General features: G+C 33.3%; 1 protein-coding gene and 1 long non-coding RNA gene across 2 annotated transcripts in view; one reads left to right on the top strand and one right to left on the bottom strand.

Moving 5' to 3' along the window:
* LOC126739391 (low-density lipoprotein receptor-related protein 2) overlaps positions 1-20,347 on the top strand; it is a 392,746-nt gene that overhangs the window by 143,183 nt on the left and 229,216 nt on the right. The window contains exons 5-9 of the mRNA XM_050445052.1: positions 2,536-2,918; positions 11,010-11,356; positions 16,793-17,257; positions 17,313-17,589; positions 17,653-17,827. Coding sequence (XP_050301009.1) covers positions 2,536-2,918; positions 11,010-11,356; positions 16,793-17,257; positions 17,313-17,589; positions 17,653-17,827 — 1,647 coding nt within the window. The remainder of the gene's footprint in view (positions 1-2,535; positions 2,919-11,009; positions 11,357-16,792; positions 17,258-17,312; positions 17,590-17,652; positions 17,828-20,347) is intronic.
* LOC126739439 (uncharacterized) lies at positions 1,206-2,256 on the bottom strand. The gene is made up of 2 exons (XR_007661620.1): positions 2,046-2,256; positions 1,206-1,786 (listed from the first exon to the last, which is right to left on the bottom strand). It is a non-coding gene; the product is annotated as an uncharacterized LOC126739439 (long non-coding RNA).

The raw sequence follows: 20,347 nt of genomic DNA, 5'->3' as shown, positions 1-20,347 counted from the left end.
TTTTGTCCAGCACAAACATTTAAAGTATTTCTTATTGTCTGAAACAAGATAAGGTTGACATTCTGGTATGCTTTTTTGTACTTATAAATATGTTTATTGAGTGGATGTACAAAAATAAAATATAAATTTTTAAAACATTAGAAAAATTTTAAATTTTTAAAAGTTCTAGCTTTTATGGCCCATACTGTACATTTGCATTATTTCTTGAAAAATATCTAGTTACATACTGGCTTAATATCTGTATAATGGGTTTATTTTTAAAACATTAGCGTCAAATAAATATAATATCCTAATAATATTTTTGTGCAATTATTGTATTATGCAATTAATATATATCGTTTTGCATGTTGCGCCCCAACCCCATACTATAAGTAAATTGTTTTTAATAGTTTAAATTTTTAGTTTTTTAATATTTTTAACTGACAAGGCTTATAAATAAGTTTTCTAATTTCAATTAAATTATATGAACAAATAACAGATATATTTATTACTTCCACATTGAATTCTATTATATATCATTTTTACTTTTTAATTTATTTAAGCTAATTATGAGAATATACATAAAATTCCCTAATTGAAATTGAATTGAATCCCTAATAATCATATACATGTATGATCATGCGTTGGAGATCTAAATCTAAAAACATTAAAACAAGGATGTTTACATTCAGATCTTATTTTTATATGCAAGAAGCTAAATGGTCATATAAATTACCCTGACCTTCTGAAGATGATTTTCTTTAATGTGCCAACTAGAAACCTAAGACATGATCGTTTCTTTTCCCTGCCTTTTCGTGGCACTAATTTATGAATCTTACTCTCCAATTGAGAGGATTTTAAGATTGTTAAACTCAGGTGAAGTGGATATTTTGGGCATTACCTTGTCTCAGTTTAGGCATCAAATTAGAGAAATTATTTCAATCTTTTCGATATTTTTTGTTTTCAGTTTTTTTACTTTTGATTATGGAAGGTATCTTAATTTTTAATATTTGTGATATTAGCATTGTTCTTTTTTATATTCATTTATGGGTTGTAGTTATCAGAGCCAAATCAGTGTTAATGAATAAATTAAATGGTTAATACGGTTGTTAATTCTGTTAGAATTTAATAGTTTATTATTGTGGTTAGGTTAAATGAATTATTAGGTTGTATTATTTTTTTTGTAATAGGGTTGATCCGGTATAATAATTAATAATATATATATGTCACTGCAAAAAAATAGTATATGTTAATAATTTTTACAACATAAACAAGATTAACAAATTTGTTTATCTCAATATAAAGCATCAAAAATTCAAGTCAATAGCCTATAAAGTACAACTTCAATAAAAAAAAGTAACTAAAATTATAAGTTTTTATACCCTGTATATCCCAAATTATTAACATTTTGATAACTTTTGTTTGGGGCAATCAGCATTACTTTAATCAGTCAAAGATTGTCCCATTGTTAATGAAATACCTTGTATATGCAAGAAGCAAAAAAAATGTAAATTGGTTTCCTGGCATGATGGCAATGATCGTCCTGTTATTACACTTCTTAGTTCAGATCGCATCCACTCTCATGTATGGCACACAATTTTATTCAGAGGTTTGTCTTCTATCCTTTAGTAAGTATTCTTATTATTATTATTAACTCCAACAACAGGGGAATTGAGTCTACACCACTGCTTTCCTCAAAAGAATACTCCCAAGTATTATGCTCAGAGTCTTCTCCGAGCTCTGAGTCTTCGGTTTCATTTGCCGTTTGGCCGATGGCCATATCAAGGATTCGTTTGGCACGTGACATCTTAAATTTAAAAAAAAAAACTTTAAATTAATTTATATTTTAATTTAATTTGTCTAATTGTAAGAAAATTAATTAATAATATTTAATTTTGTAGTAAATTAAGTTTTTTGTTAAGTAGAAAAACTGTTTTCTCCTTATGATATTTAAAAAAACATTTAAGAAATACTGCCAAGTCCCATTAAAACAATAAACGATAATTACCGCTGAATAAAAAATAATTACTGCATGCAATTTGGATAACAATGTTTTAACAACTTACCTCTTGTGTTATTAAATAACAAAAATATTTCAAACGCCCAAAGTACTAGAAGTAACTTAAAATAATGCACATTAAACTCAATTGCGACACGTTCTCACAAGATCACCATTGAAAATGCACATGGCTGTGTGGACGTGGCTGTGTTTACAAAGTGGATTTGAGTAGGCGGGAGTTAGCTGTTATTCTCATCATATAAAATAAGGATTATTATTACACATTTGTAGTTGGCAGGTTAACTAATCAACATAGAATATAATTATAGTGGTGCCGGTTTTTCGAAAAAACGAATTTTAGCCAAAAATGGACTTAGCAGGTTTACACTTTAAGGCGACGAAATAATATTTAACAGTAATCTGAGCGCCTTTCTGAAATCGAACCCCAACAAAACTGCATTAGACAACGATATAAAAAACTTGGCTCTGCCAATCGGCAATCTTGAAATAAATGAATAAAAAACTTGAGCATAACTAAAACATATTTCCTTTAACAGATGTATCTCGGCTTCCGAAAAGTGCGACCACCACAACGACTGTGGCGACAACAGCGACGAATTAGGTTGCAATTTCCCGGTATGCCACGGAGTCCAGTTCCGTTGTGCGAACGCCCTCTGTATTCCCGGTGCGTTCCACTGCGACGGCTACCAAGACTGCAGCGACGGATCCGATGAAGTGAACTGCACTACAATAGCGTGTCCCGACGACAAGTTCTTGTGCCCCAAAGGGTCTCCACAGGGCACCCACAAATGCATTCCGAAATCCAAACTTTGCGACGGCAAAAATGATTGTGAGGATCATGCGGACGAGGAGGCCGCTTGTTCGAAATTGGCTTGTCCCTTGATGAAATGCGAACATAAGTGTCAGGCTTCATTGACAGGTATGGATCTTTTTATGCTATTAGCCTTTATTATTTATTTGTCAACGTATACAGAGTGTCCCAAAAATATACTGACAAACTTTAAGGGGTGGTAGGGAACATCAAAACAATTTTCTTAGTAATAATATTAATAATAATAATAATAAACGACTTTTATTAATTGATAGGCGAAGTCTAGCAAATTTTGCTATTCTCACTTAACCATATCAAATTCCACATAATTTTATAAATTATGACTATTAACGCATTTCTGTAAAAGCTATCCACATAAAAAAAATCATATGATATGAATATTATTTTAATAAGATACCCACCATTTTGCCAGCTCTTGGCTATATACATGGCCCATCGAAACGTACCGCAAGGCATTACAGGGTGGGAATAAACTTTTCGGCAAAATCCAAAAATACGTCAAGTATGTTTGTCAGGGGGACAACTTTTGACATAAAAACCATTTTAAAAAAACTCAACCCACTAAGCGGGGGTGAAAACGCCTAATTTTTTTCAAATGGGACGGGGAGTCAAGTGACACCTCTTTAAAAAGGTCTTTCCATTTAGTGGAAGTGGTAGCTAGAAAAAAACCGCAAATTGTGATACAAGCAAGACGTTTGGTACATGTATATTATAGACCCAAATAATCATTCTGGCCCGAAGTTCCTACGAAAATTTTCCTTAAGGGAGGAATGGGGAGAATAACTATCCCTTACTGAAAATTTAAATAGATTTCTTTACAAATCGTAGGTAAGCGTGCATTTATCCTGTTAGAAAGTCTTGTGGTTGGTAAATAGACACTGACAGTAGTTTTAGTAGTCCTAAAGGGAGTAAAAAATAAGTTTTAACCTCTAGAAGGGAAGTTTACCAACTAATCTTTTTTTAGAGACAAACATATTAGTTATAAACATGTTAGTTATAATAGGTATTTTATCCCAGTTATGGCACAACTAAAATGCGCCCCTTCTTGCCTCCTTAACTAATTTCATTGATTTTCTATTCATTTTCTATTCAGAGATTTTCGTCTTCATTGCTTTCCTCTATAAAAATAAAAAAGGAGTATGAGAATACAATAATTAGGATAAAATAATTGACAAACACATGTTTTATTAATGCAGTCTCCGTGGCAAACTTTGCAGACGGGTGTGCACGGGATTGCATATTTTTTACAGCAGCATCTATTTGTGTCACAGCCAGACCGACAACGACACCTATCCGGCTCTTTAACTGATGCCCATATCCAGTCTAGCTGCGACCAAACTGGATCAAGGGAACCATCTTCCCGCCTCTTCCACCCCCATTGTTCTGGGGGTGGTCGGTGACAAATAAGTGACGACGGGCTTCGGTGATATCGGTTATTTCGCTGCGTGAATCGTACATATCAATCGTAAATTTTTCTAGAGCTTTTATGTGTGCATCAGTCAGCTGATCGATGCTGGAGGGGTAGGACAAACGCTTAAAAACTGAAGTATAGTCTGGGTCTTTCCAAGTAGACCAGGCACTTCTCTTACCTAAAACACATTATATGAAAACAATTTCTCCTACAATGATAAGAGTACGCACCTTTTGATGTAAAAAAGGAAGTTGACTCTCACCCTGTAAAATCGTGAAATCGCAGCGCAACTGCTTTTTCTCTACCAAGTTTATTTGCTATTTCGTGGACGGGAATGTATCTTTTTTTTAATGCGTTACCAAACTAAATCCACAACTTTTTTAAACCGTGATCTTAAAGCTCGTGGAAATGAGATACTCCCACAACAACTACGTCTGTGTCGGAACAGCGGATCAGAACTGACTCGATTCCGTTGACAACCATATCGTTTACATGAAGAAGTATTCTGCCGTCAGCTTCCTCCATTTGGGAAATATCCAATCCTTGTAACTCAGAAGTAGATCCAGGTGACGTTACAATTTTATTATCAACATTTGTAACAATTTGAAATTGTTTTAGTAAAGTTATAAGATTTCTAGCGAGAAAACGGAACAGTTCCTGTTTGTTTTCTGAGTTTTTTAAATAGTCGTTCCAGTTTTTTGGAAGAATATCTATAACAAATAAAAAATAATGGCAAATACTATTGGTAAAAAGTTATTTGTGTCAAATTTTCTTACCTCTTTCGGGAATATCTATCTGGCGAACTCCAGCACCTCTTCGATCACGAGTGGTCGCTTTAAGACTCATATTGCAGTAAAGATCCCAGGACACATCTATTCTAAGAGCACTTACGCTGTTAGCAATTTTTGTTAGAGCAGGAACTAACTATTTAGAACAGTATTCGGAGACATTTGTGGAAGTGCCTGTGGGCTTATATAGATGAAAATAATATTATAGGGCAAAATAAAAAATAATATTTTAGGGCATAAAAAGTCACAAGTGCAATTTGTTTAAAAAAGAACTGTAAAAATAGAAAGAAAATAAACAATGTGAAGCTGTTGCCTTGGAGAGGAAGTAAAAGCAGAAAAAGTGGATGTCTGTAAATCAAGTTTAATGAAAGAACTCAACTTCAAAACAACAGAAGTGAATTTACTAAACGAGTTAATTAAAGAAACGCAGGATAAAAACTCTTTGCTACAGGGAAAAACTCAATTTCTTAAGCAAAACTACCTAACCTAACCTAGAATGGCTCCTTAGGGAACTCCCAACTTTCTACTTCGATAAGTTAGATCGCTTTGGTCTCAAAGCCATAATATTTGAGTTTAGCCAGTAAAAATTTATGATCCAAAGTATCAAATGTAGAAAAATTGTAGAAAAATCAAGCATAATCAATGTACTAACAAGACCTTCATCGAACGCTTTTATAATATTGTCAAGAACGGATGCCAACGCTGAGGCGGTGCTAAAACCTTTTCTAAATCCGCATTAAAAATCTGGAATTATTTTTATTTTCCATAAAATGAAAAAAAAGTTGATTATAGAGAAGTTTTTCCATAACTTTTGACAGTGTTGGCAATATGCTGATTGACCTTAGATCAGAAAAGTCCGTTGGGTTATTGGCTTTAGGGAGTGGGTTGGGTTGGGTTGGGTTGGGTTGGGTTTGCATAATCAATGTACTAACAAGACCTTCATCGAACGCTTTTATAATATTGTCAAGAACGGATGCCAACGCTGAGGCGGTGCTAAAACCTTTTCTAAATCCGCATTAAAAATCTGGAATTATTTTATTTTCCATAAAATGAAAAAAAAGTTGATTATAGAGAAGTTTTTCCATAACTTTTGACAGTGTTGGCAATATGCTGATTGACCTTAGATCAGAAAAGTCCGTTGGGTTATTGGCTTTAGGGAGTGGGATAGCAATTGCAGTTTTACAAAGAGTTGAAATGTCACCAGTCTTAAATATGTAATTTATAATATGCATAATAATAGAATCTATAAAACGGGTAGATATTTGTAACATTTTTACATTTATTAAATCAACGCCCATTGCATTAGATTTAATTGTGTGTAAGATAGGTTGAGTTTCTTCTGGTGTGGTCATTAAAAAACAAAACTGAATTTCAGGACTAAAATGATTATGATTATAAAATTGTGTTTTTTCTGTACATTGGTTGGACGTAGACTGTAAAAATGAGGTAAAACAGTTGTTGATATTCTCAGGATTTGATAAATTTGGCGACAATTTTTTTCTTGCAAAGTAATATTAAGATCTTGCAGACTCCTCCAAAGTTTAGAGTGGTTATTTTGTTCAGAAATATTTACTATACATATGTTTTCGCTTCACTGTTTAACATATGTTCGCAAATAAGCCGTTTGGGCTCTAGAGCAAAAAACTGTTTTTGGTACTATAATTTTGCTCATTAACTGAATCACTGTTTGTAGTGCATTTGTTTATTAATAAGGAATTTTGCACTGACAAATCAAGTTACCACATTGTATCTACAGGTGTCCCGCAAGCTTCCATTTTGGGCCCATTGCTCTTTTCTTTATATGTTGCTGACATGATATCTTGTGTAACACACTCAACATTACAGCAATATGCGGATGATTTCCAACTCTATTTTTCGTTTTCACACCAAAAGCTTCCTATAGCTCAATTTCAGTTTAATCAGGATTTAAAAAGTATTGATAACTTTTCACAGGATCACAATTTAAAATTAAATGCTTTCAAATCTTATACAATAATACTGGGTTGTGGCAAAAGTGCTTTTGAGGTTTCAGTTTTCTCCAATCCAATTTTCACTCAAGCACAGATTCGCAATGTTCAGCTACCAGTAGTCAATGAGGTCAAAAATCTGGGTGTGTATTTTGATAGTGGTATTACATTTTAAACTCGTATCAAAAATAAACTTAGAGTTGCATATACATATACGTCTAAAATAACTATATGATCTAAAAAACTATTTACCATCTAATATTAAATATTATTTATGTAATTCACTATTTCTATCTTTGCTCGATTACTGTGATGTTTTGTATTCTGATTCCTTGACTGAAGCAACTGCTTACTCTATACAACAACTCCAAAACTGCTGTATGCGTTTTGCATTCAAAATACCACTTAGGAATCATATTACTCCCTATTTAAATAATAATTTTATTTTGAATATGAAAAATCGTAGAAAATGCCATATGTACACCTTTATTTATAACATTTTAAAAACTGAAGAGCCTCTATGATTAGTAAATAATTTTAAAAATCATGTTCATATGTAAGGTCGTTATTTGCAAAACTCCCTCTTTGCTATTTGATTTACTTTTCAGGAGCAACAAAAAATATTTCAGCTTTCATGTAAATTATATTTTCGGATTGTTATATTTTTTAACCAATACAAAATATTCATTAATAATAAGTAATAATGATCGTAAATTCGAGTAGTTCGTAATTCGTAAAGATCGTGAATCTCTTACAGTTTTTGAAAAAAATATTTTTTTTTTCGCAAAGAGAGAGTTTTGCAAATAAAATAATGACAGAAACTCATTAAAGTTTTTTTAAATGAAAAGTTTATTAATTAAACAAGAAATAACTTGTTACAAATATTAAAAAAAGTTTTTCAAATAACAACATTAAGTTTCAAGTATCTTCTTATTCAAAAAACCAAGAAATAATAGGAAAAAAATTAAATAATTTTAGTGTCGGTTTCGTTTTCACACAAATCTTGGTCACCATCACTTGTTATCGTACTTGCAGCAGTTTGCTTTAGGATATTTTTGTAGAAGCCTAACTCTGATAGTTTTCTCCAGTCTTCACCATAATGCTTAACCAGTAAACTAATAATAGAAGCTTTATCGCCTTTAAGTTTGTTTCTTAGTGGTACTTCACCTGGCTCTAGGGATAAAAACGAATAATTTTTTTTACAAACACTTTTAGGCGTTCCTGTGTTATTTAAGTAATTAATCTCACCTTGAATTAAAACTATGTGTGCCTTTTTATGAAAAATAAATCGTTTTGCGTTGCTAAATTTGAAATGCCAGGCTCCAGGAAGTTTTACGTTTTTTAGTTATTTTTTTTGCTTTAGTTTTCCAGTCTTGTACGGTCCAGTCAACATCTACATATTTTTCTAACTGTAGCATGTTTACTTATTATAGCGTCGTAATGACTGGATTCTACAATAACGGGTATTTTTTTTACTTCCTTTTCTATTAATCCGAAAACTCTATCTGGGGGGATAAGAGAGTGCCCTACAATTGGAAATGTCAGCTCAATATTTTTAATATTTTCTGGAGATTCATTCTTTAAGAAGCCAGTAGGCTAACATTGTCATCATAGTTGTGTTCTTGTTTTGTCCGCCGCACCCATCAGCGAACAAGTTAATTTTTGTGACAGAAGGCTCAAATATTTTGGTGTTTAATGCATGCCTAACTGCCAAGGCTATTGTGTTCGCATTTTTTTGAGTATCAATTTCCGTCCATAAATACGCGTTCACGTTTGCAGGTGTTAACTTGGTGTTAGACGTTCCAGACACTATAGTAAAATTGTTGTAATTTATTTGCTGGCTGAAATATGCGGCTTGGTCTGGTAATCGAGGCAGGGCCAAGTTTTTCTGGCAGTCAAAGGAAAAAGACACTGTGTTTGGTTTTGGATGTTTCAAGAGGCGAAAGAACGCCTTTGCCTTCAATAAATGAACGCGATTCTCTGTTGTTAACTTATATCTTTTTTCAGCTGACGTTGTCAATTTTAGTTGCTCTTTGAACCGTAGGCACGTTGAACAGCAATATGTAAGTGGAGTTCCAAACGCAATATTGTAATTTGCATTCACGAATTTTCTAAAATAACTGATTCTAACGTGCAAATCGTCAGGAACGCGTTGTTGATAGTAAGTATAAAGTTTTTTAAAATTTAAAACGCCTGGTAAATAGACACGCACACTAGTCTTGCTCCTACAATAGTGAGATTCTGCACATGTTAAAGATTCTATAAAGTCTTTTATATGTTTACGTTTTTCATCGTTCTTGCGACCTACTCTGTCCCCTCCTCTTCGTTCTTTCGGGAGCTCTCCATTTTTGACAAAATTACGAAGTATTCTTTGCACTCGGTTTCCACTAAAATTTGTAATGCCTAGACACGCATTTTTGCACACTCTTATCAATTTTCCATCTTTCAAGCGAACATTGTATTGAATCGGGACTTGAGCGTGATTGGATTTTCCTCTCTTCGGTTTATGTCCTTTGCAACAGTTCAGTATGAGATTATCCTGCTCTATTTTAGATGTAGATTCATACATGTATCCATGGAATTGTTTAATTTCATTCATTGTTAAAGTTCTGCAAAAATACAGTTGTCCGGGTTTACCATCGTGACCACAAGTTGGAAAGTTTGGAAGCACGTGTAGTGTATGTCTGAAAATAATATAATTTTAGCTAATTGGTTACTATTAAACCGATTGAGGGTCTTTTTTATGCCATACCTATCCCTTTTTTTAACAGCCCTAGCATAGTTTTCCGGTTGTCGCTCTTTCTTGCGTGCTTTTCCTCTTGGAGAAGGTAAAATCTTATAATCGTTATTTAACTCATCCATAGCAGCAAATCGCACCAAAAATCAATTGATAGTATACGTCAATACACAACGAAATTGCTATCAGAACTAAAAATATATTCGATTCACTCTATGTAAGCAAAGCATGGCGTTAGTCAAGTAGGCACAAGAATAGCGTGCTTATTCGTTGACGAGCAAATAAGCAGTTTTGCAAATGAACTATGAAAGCAAAGAAAGAGTTTTGCAAATAACCTGCCAATTTGTACTAACTTTTATATGGGAAAGAGGCAGTTATGAAAGATTTTAACGATAGTAATACGTTCCTTATTTAAAACCTGTTTAACTTGGCGAAAAAAGTGAATTTTGATTATTTTTGTCGATTAGAGACTTTTGCAAATAACGGCCTCATGTATAACACTAGATTTATAAATTCCAGTTCCACAGCATAGAAACACAAATTTTCAAAAATCTTTTGTTTTTGTAGCCTCTCAACTTTGGAATAAATTGCCTGAGCATGTTAAACAATTTTCAATAGGAGTATTTAAAAAATATATTCAAACTTGAAAAACAGCAATGGAATGCTTAATTTAATTTGAAATAATTTGAAATAAATACGATTAAGATGTTAAAAACTATGAAAATGGTTGTATAAATTTTTTTATAGGGCTTTGGTATCCGCTCGCCTCCGTTTAAAATTTTTTTACAAGTAGCATTTGTTACATGCCACGTTTTCCTTTGCACCCCTTGCGCGTCTACCTACTTCTCTTTGGTATTTCTTTTACTGTAAAATAATAAATATATATTAGGAAAATAAAGTATTACTTGCCAAAGAAAAGTACTTATATTGGCCAGGTTAATAGTGATTATTATTCTTTTTTAAAAAAGGGCCTTGCTACACGGGGGGTCTGCACCTGTGCTAACGGTTTCATAATCGAGGCATGGTCCTATTTATCATAATAGTTTATTTATTATAAATTGATAATTAAGTATTGTAATTGTAATTTTATTGATAAATAAATTTATTTTGAATTTGAAAAAAAAGTCTTATTTTGACTCCAACAATCAACTATTTGCACCGAATTTTGTAACACCCTATATACACCTAGTAGCTACGGCAGAGCTGTAGAACATGCCTACGTATACCTCTAGAAATCTCATAGATCAGCTTAAAATGTTTTTTTTTTCTGTTTAGGGGGACAATGTTACTGCCCCACAGGCAAAACTCTGGCCGCAGATAATCGCACTTGCGCGGATAGAGACGAATGCTCGTTATGGGGCTATTGCGATCAACTGTGCACGAACACACCGGGGAGCTACAGCTGTAGCTGCGTCCCCGGATACGTGCTCACCGATAACAACAGATGCGTGGCCAGAGATTCCAATCTTATGCAATTGTATTTCGCTCACGAAAAGAGTATTTTTGTTATCAATTCGTCTGGTAGCGTGGTCAGTACCGTTGTGAATACCACTGGGGCGAGCGGCCTGGATTTTCATTATAGGAGGAATTTGTTATACTGGAGTGATTATAAGACTAAAAGGGTGAGTTTTTTTAGGTTTTGAATACCTTTTTTTTAAATTAATTTTTTATTTATTTACACGTTGGCTGCCGTGAGTACCCTTAGCAGAATTTTTAAGTTTTACTTACACTACTGGCCAAAAGTGAAGAAACATTTACAAATTTAACAATAACATCTTAACATACAAGATATTATTTTAAATTTTTAGTAGAAAATATTTAGCTCTATTATTGCAGCATAAAAACACATCCTTCTTGTTTGTATTTACCTTATCAGTTGATCAAAAAATTATTTATGCTATTTTATGCGGACAAAAGTGAATAAACATTCCAAACAAATCTTATTTGGTATTTATAAATATAATATTATATATAATATTATTATTTGAATAATGTATCATTAGTTTGATCTTAACGTTGAGTGTTAAAGTGTTATATACGATTTGTGCAAAATGCCTCTCGGAATAGATCTGAATATTGATCTCCGAAAATTAATTGTTTAAAAAATAAAAATTTCAGGCTGGTGTAAAACAAAGTGAAATTGCTAGGCAAATTAATCGTAATAGATCCGTAGTTTCAAAAACTATTGCTGCTTTTAAAAAATATAATAGTATGACTACCCGTCCAAGGTATGGACGGCCAAGGAAAACGAATAAAGTTATTGAGAGAAAAATAAAAATGTTGGCAACAGAACATCCCTTTATGCCCGCCACAGAAATTTATAATGAAATACCTGGGGTTTCGGTATCTGTGCGTACTATTCGTCGTCGTTTGACTGAATTTGGACTTTATAGCCGTCGTCCAGCCAAAAAACCACTCATTTCTAAAAAGAATAGATTGGCTAGACTCCAATTTGCACAGGAACATCTTGATTGGACAACCCAAAAGTGGAAAACGGTTCTATTTTCTGATGAAAGTAAGTTCTGCCTATTCGGATCTGATATGAAATGGATGGAATGAAATGGGTTCGTCGTCCTGCCAATACTAGACTTAATCCAAAGTACACCAGGGCAACTGTGAAACATGGAGGAGGCAATATCATGGTTTGGGGTTGCTTTTCCAGATCAGGAGTAGGACCATTAAGAAAAGTTGAAGGAAAAATGGACATATTTTAATTTTTAAGAATTCTTCAGGATCATATGCTTCCATACGCAGAAGAAAATATGCCGCTTCTATGGTCGTTTCAGCAGGATAACGATAAGAATGGTTTAAAGACAACAATGTACCCCTTATGAAATGGCCCGCACAAAGTCCGGATCTAAACCCGATAGAAAACCTATAGGACCATTTAGATAGGAAAATCAGACAAAAAAATAAAGATAAATTTAGAAACCAGAATGATTTGTTCACAGCTCTTCAAGAGTAGTGGAATTCAATTTCAGCAGATTATATTGACAGCCTAATGAACTCTATGCGAAGTCAGTGTGCTGAAGTTATAAAAAATAAGGGTTTTGCTACACATTATTATTCTCTCTATGTACAACTAACTAATACATTGTGTATAAAAAATAAATAAAAATAGTGTTTCTCCACTTTTGTCCCCTGTAAAAACAAGAATAAAATATATTAGTTGTCACTTGTTTTTTTTTTTTTAATTTTTTATTGAGGTACTGAAGACTAGAAACAAAATTATATTTAAAAAAAAAATAAAAAATGAATGATCAAATACACTAATATAAAAATAAATACAAAAGACACTTTGTTTCTCCACTTTTGTCCGGTAGTGTATATTCGCCGCCGGACAACACTAATGTGTCCTTAGAACATTGAAAGACTAGAATTAACATTGCCATGGAACTATGATGACAAATGCTTATGTAGAAATGGCACAAAAAACACTGTATAATATCATAAAAAATTTTCGCCTATTTTGACAGGCGAGAAACAATATTATTCCTATTCAATAAAATATGATAAGATACCCTATAAAGAAGTCAACATTCAAAGTTAAAATGAATGTATATTAGAGAAAATGGCAACAAACGCCGCTCGAGCGCATTCCACCGACACAAGTAATTTACCATTGACGTCGTTAAAAAATATTTACATGATAAATATTTATTATCAATAGATTATGCTTTAATTTTTTTTCAAATATTACCGTTTATGAACTCTTTATGCGTTTTTTTAACGTACTTCATTAGAGTAAAGGTACTTATCTAAAAAAAAAAACATTTTTATAGAAATCAAATATTTTATATTTATTATATATTTCTTAATAAGTTTTTATTATTCTACGTTTACGACGACGGTTGTCCCTTGATATGATGTTATGACAATATCGGTATTTACTTGTGACAAGATCAGCTTAAATTGTCTTTTTCCCATGGTGCTGCACAAACGGCAAGTTTTTACTATCGTAACAATTCACAAAAACCCTGAAATGACTCAACCTTTTTCCTTTTTCAATCAAAAACTAAAGAAAAAACACAGAACTTCACAAATGCCGAATGTAAACACAAAGCAGTTTGCCAAGATGACATCAACCTTTGTCTGCGGTGTTGCCATTTTAAATTTTTTAGAAGCGGTTTTAGGAATAAGTATGTTAATAATTTTTTTTTGCTTTGAAGATGTTATTTTTGCGCTTAGAATAACATACAGTGCATCCCAAAAGTTATGTCTAAATTCATTTAAAATTCAGGGGTGTGTTAGAAAAAAAAACGCTCGGACCCGTCGATTTTTATTTCAAGTTGCGCATTTTTGTACGTGAAGTTTGTATGTACAGGGTTGCTCAAAAATAAATTACGACCATCAACTTCATTTTTTCAAATGAAAGCACCTTAAATGTTCAAAATGGTTGCCATTCACGGCTTGACAATATCCAAGGCGATCAATCAGGTCTCGCTGCACATTTTCAATCATTTCCGGAGTTATGGCGCGTACTTCTCTGCGAATTCTCTCTTTTAAGTCGTCTAGATTATTTGGCATATTAACAAATACCTTCGACTTGAGGTATCCCCACAAAAAAAAAGTCCTTTGCTAGATCAGGCGACCTAGCAGGCCATTCGATGGGTCCTTTCCTTCCTGTCCACCGATTGGGAAAGGTTTCATCCAAAAATGTACGCACAGTGGCAGCATAGTGCGGAGGAGCGCCATCTTGCTGGAAAATTAGTTCTTCGTCAGGATAGTCTGGGACCAATGGATTTGGAAATAAAGCTAGTAATGCTGAAACTAATTAAAATTGGAGAAAATCGAGATACACTTGTCCCGTTAAAATCTGTTTAAAGAAAAAGGGACCTTTACTTAAAGGGACTTATTACTCTTCCGCGCACTATTCCACACCACACATTTAGTTTTTGAGGGTACTGGGTGTTTACCTCCATCATCCAATGCGGATTTTCAGTTGCCCAATATCAACAATTTCGTCTGTCACACCACCATTCAGACAGAACGTGGCTTCATCAGAAAAAATAATATTTGTTACTAAATTATTATTTAGATTGCACATGTTTTGTAAGCGTTCACAAAACTCATTTCGCCTATCGAAATCGTCATCAAATAACTCTTGCACAGGAATAACTTTGTAAGGGTGATATTTGTGCTTTTTAACTATTCGGTGAACTATAGATTTCGCCATGTGTAAATTTGCCCCGATCTGCGACAGAGGAGTGCATGGATTTTCTTCCAAAGAAAGCAAAACGTCAAGTTGTTCATTTTGATCTCGACCAGGACGACCAGATTTCCGCAGATCTCTAACATGACGGAATTCTCTAAATTTAAATTATTTATTCTAAAAAATATTATTTTTAAGGAATGACAATCGAAAATCTGATCCAAGAGTAGGATTTTGGTGACTTCCACTAAAGTGCCAGTATCTTGAAAACCATCGATTTTTTACTAAGGTCATTTTATGTTTTTCTGGGTGCTTATGAGTTGCTCCATCAGCCCCTTCAGTATTATCGTTGACTTTCCGGACACCCTGTATATTCCTACAAAACCTGGTAAATATGGGATTGATGCTAATGTGCTCTGTGAAAACTACTATTGTTTTGCTGCAGAACCATATGCTGGAAAAGTAATCAATCAGCCCAAAGATTACAATAGTGGTTCAGAAGTCGTAAAACGTCTTGTAGAATTAGCAAAATTGCAGAATAGTGGTCGCAATATCACAATGGACAGAAAATTTACGACAGTGCCAACATCAAATGCTTTGTTGGAACAAAATCTTACAGTAGTGGGAACAATAATGAGTAACAGAAAAGATGTTCCTTTAGAACTAAGACCACAATCGTTAAAGTGTCCAACTCCCGGCACTATTCGCTTTGCTTTCCGGGACCGTGAAACACTTGTAAGTTATGTACCCAAAAAGAAGAAGGTCGTCACTGTTCTTTCTACACAACATCATAATATGCAAGTGAAAAATGACAAGCCAGAAACTATTCTGCACTATAACTCCACAAAAGCCGGCGTCGATACGCTTGATAAATGTGTAAGGGCATATAGTTGTCGGCGAGGCACAAGAAGATGGCCGATGGCTGTTTTTTTTTTAATCTGATCGATATAGTTGCCTACAACTCCTATATTCTTTTCATAAAAGCTAACGAGAACTGGGCAAGAGAGAATCCAAAACAAAAATCTGGGAGAAAAATATTTCTAAAATGCTTAGGCGAGCAGTTGTGTCAAATCAACATGAGAAATCGTTCAAAGTATAAGGGACTTCAAAATAAATAAATAGCTTTTTTAAAAATTTTTGGTTTGGAATGTCAACAGGACCAGCACACAACAAGAGGTTTAGTTAGTCGAGAGGCAAATGGACCAGCTACTCGGTCCGGTGTGCAGAAGATTCCCAAAAAAGGAACATGTTTTATTTGTCCAAGATCGGCTGATAGAAAATATATGAAGGCATGTTCTAATTGCGAAAAGTTTATTTGCCCTAGGCATACGGCCAGCGAACAAATTAAAACAACTAGACATTGCACAATCTGTAATAATAGTTAGTTTTTTTGCACACTTATTTTTTATTAAGTCTTTAAAAAAATAAAATGTTTTTTTTTAATAAGATCCTTGATTTTCTCACTTAAAAAAAACCACCTACACACACAAAAATCTGGGGTCAGTCGTTAACCCCCCTGTTCCGATTTCAAGGAAACCTGGGGTTAGTCCCTAACCCCCTTCTTCCATATTCTCCGGGTACACTGTTAGGGTCCTAGTGCGACTGTTAACAGCTTTAGTAAGTGCAGTTCGAAATGTTTTTAAAACAAGAATTTGATATGTTAACTATAATATATAATATAATTTTAAGATAATATAATTATAAGAAGATGAACGGACTACAAAATTTAAACATTCTAAGAGGAAATGTCATCATCACTTAAGAAAATTTGTTTCAGCTTGTGCAAAATTTTATTAACTTCCTCAGTGGTTTTTTCAATATTGTGGCAGCTAACGTGTTTATTACTATTATATTAAATTTTAACGTTTTTATTACTATTATATTTGACTATATTAATTTTTTCTAGATATATTCCAGACCATTAAAATCTGGCACGAATTATTCCCCAATAGAACGCGACATATCTCTACCAGGCACATGGCTCCCTGTAGCAATAGCGGTGGATTGGGTGGGAGACAAGCTGTATGTAGCTGACGCTATCGGTCAAAAAATCGACGTGTTTGAGCTGCAAGACAACGGAAAAGCTAGATCTCACGCTATAGTGCTAAGTTCTAACTTAACCAACCCCGCTGATATCGCGTTAGACCCGTTGGTGGGGCTGATGTTCATTGCTGACAGTTCTCAAGTTCTCAGAGCCAATATGGACGGCACCAATGCTATTTCCATTGTCTTTGAGGCAGCATACAGAGCCTCCGGTATCGCTGTGGATATCATATCGAAAAGGGTGTTTTGGTGTGATTCTTTACTGGATTATATTGAAACTGTTGACTATGAGGGACAGAAAAGGTTTTTAGTGGTTAGAGGCCAACCGGTTAGTCTTTAAATGCATTAAAAAAGGTACATTTTTGATAATTAAATGCTTTAAGGTTCCTTCCCCGTCTCGTTTGGCTCTTTTTGAAAATCGTGTTTACTGGACGGATAGTACCAAGCAAGGCGTGATGTCTGTGGATAAATTTGAAAGTACTAGTATCCAAAGCATTTATAGGATGAAAGAAATACGCGACCCGAAAGCAATTAAGGCGGTTCACGGTTTGGTGCAACGGGAAGTCAATAATCCTTGTGGACATAACAATGGTGGCTGTCAGCATATGTGTATAGTCACCCAGATTCAGGTTATGAAGGCAAGGTACCACCCTATCCTAGGTAAAAATCGATTTTTTCTTGTTATTAATCAGATTTTAATTTAAAAACTATTTTTTCAAAAAGGTTATAGATGCGCCTGTAATATTGGCTATAAACTTCTTTTGGACGAACAGACTTGCGATTTGGTTGACGATTTTCTTATGTATTCCCAACAAAGGTTTATTAAGGGCAAAGTTCTGGACCCCGTGATAGAAGGATTTAGTGATGCTATTTTACCGGTAGTATCAAAAAGAGCCAGGTAAGAACGAAATTACTCGTAATTTTAATAACGCAAATATTCATTACCAAATCTCCAGTACTGGACATTTTTCTAATATAAAATGCGACATTTGTAGTCATTTTAACAGGACTGTAATGGTTTGGTAAACTGATCGCTTTACTATACAGGGTGGTCGGAAATTACGCGTCAGAATTTCGGTGGGCAATTCAAAATTAATGCAACAAGCTTCTATACATTTTTTTCGAAAAATCAAAATTAATGAAGATCCAGGTTGTTAAAAAAATATTTTTTGTCTTATTTTTTTTAATAACTTTGTCTAGTGTACAGGGTGGCAATTTTGGCCAAATTTGACCCTCATCATTGGGATCTCGGAAACCGTAAGAGATACAAGGTCGGTTAAATTATGGCAAAGTTGCTAAATTTGGTACTTCAACAAAATGCCGTTTTAAAATTTAAAATAGTTCCGAAGATATCCGGAAAAAACCGAAATCTGAAAAAATCTTTTTTATCTTTTTCTGACGTTATTTAAAATCGTATAATAAAATAAATTACACTTTGTTAAGGGCACTTTTTCTCCTCTGCCAATGACATTTTCAGAATTAAAATACGACGTTTCGTTTTTGAGGCACCATCATCAACTTTTTTTTTTCAAAGACGGCCCTGGATTTCTATTACTGAACTATATTTTTATAAAACCTATGACGTATCAAACTTTTTTATTTTCAACCGATTTAACAGAAAAAACTGAGAATTTCTATATTTAAAAAAAAACTTTTAATACCTGCTTTTATTTTTTTTTCTTTTAATTATAAGTATCGACTTATTATTAATAAAAACTAATCCACCCCATGATTTAATTTTATAAAATTCCTATGACATATTATTTGTTTATTTATTTTTACAATACAAGCCTTACAGGTAAATAAATACCCATCTACAAGGCAGGAAAGACCTTCAAATACATAAATATAACTTATGCTAACTAAGAAAAATGTATATATAACTTGTTACAAAAATCTAACTAAAACTAACTAAAAAATTGTATAAAAAGTAATAAGAGGCATAGAAAATAAGTAACAAAAACGATCAAAACCTAATGTGCTGACTATAAACCTCAATTTTTATTAACGGAAATGACTATATTATTTACAAAAAATAGCTTAATACAAATTCAGGTTACTTGTGGCTTAGTGTTCAAGTGAGCGACATAAGGCTTCCTTTGTAATATTGAAAATGTCAATTGAATTTAATGATAATATTATCAATATTATCATCAAATTTAATATTAAAAACTCACATTTTTTACTAAACAGTTAAAATTACCGATTATATTAATAACTAAAAAAACTATACTTTAACCCATTAGTACATGAACTTATAAAAATAGTTTTTTTTGTATTTTTTTCTTTATGAATTAGTTAAATGACTTAAATCAGATATAAAAAAAATACAAAAATCAAATATTAGTTTTTATTAGTGTGTTATGATCCGCCCCTCAAAAGGGACTCCATGCATAAAATACATAAAATTAATATTATTTAGTTTATATGGTAATTTTCGAAATAATTTTTTGGATGAAGTCCACAGTCACATTTTACACATATAAAGTTACTTTTCTTCTTGCATACTTGGCACCTTCGATCAGATTCATTGTACCGAATTAAATGTCCTATATTATCAAATCTAGAGGCTTTATGAACTGGAAGCGTAGTTTTTCCTCTACTTGGTTTTTTACCATAGGACTGTAAAAAACTTAGGGCGATATACTTCCGAAATTCTAGTAAGGAGGCACAATTTGCATCATTTGGTTTTAGCTTTTTCATAAGTACCCAGCCATTTGAGATGCTTGCATCTAATAAATATGAAACTATTGGCCAATACCATTTTCGCTGTCGCATTCTTGTCCTATACAAAGCAATCAGCCCATCCATTTTTTCAACTCCTCCCATGTGTTTATTGTATCCAGCTATAATTTTTGGTTGTGGAATTTGTTTTTTAGTTTTAGTTTCCTTACACCATCTAGATGTGGTAACAATGTCATTACTTTCGAAGTTGGTACTCAATGTCACAACCTTGTTGTCCTTCCATTGTACTGTTAAATGTATAAAAAAAAAATAAAAAAAATAATAATTATAATTAATTAATAACAATTTATTACTTTAATATTGCTTTAATTATACTTTAATACTTTATCTTACTAACCTGGATTAAATGAAATTTGAATGGATGGATGGCTAATAACAGGCAGGAAAAAGGGAGAGTAAAGGTATGGGAAGTGAGGCTTAGACAATGGGTACAAGGGAACCAATGGAAAGAGGGAGACTTACTATAGACTATAGAGACAGCTTAGGGGATCTTCTCAAAGAGAAGCCGACTAGCACCAACCACTTTGGTAGAGTGGCGTGGATTCAACAAGAGTTCAATAAAATATAAGCGCCACCTGTTTTATCCCAGATGGATAAGAAAATCCCGATGACCAAGAAAACAGGAAATTACCAAAAGCACTAGACCTATAAACCTGAAAGAAAATCTCACAAG

Source organism: Anthonomus grandis, chromosome 8, assembly GCF_022605725.1.
Source record: "Anthonomus grandis grandis chromosome 8, icAntGran1.3, whole genome shotgun sequence".
In the NCBI taxonomy this organism is placed as follows: domain Eukaryota; kingdom Metazoa; phylum Arthropoda; class Insecta; order Coleoptera; family Curculionidae; genus Anthonomus; species Anthonomus grandis.
Note: the sequence above shows the minus strand (reverse complement) of the source record. Positions and strands in the feature narration are given on the sequence as shown.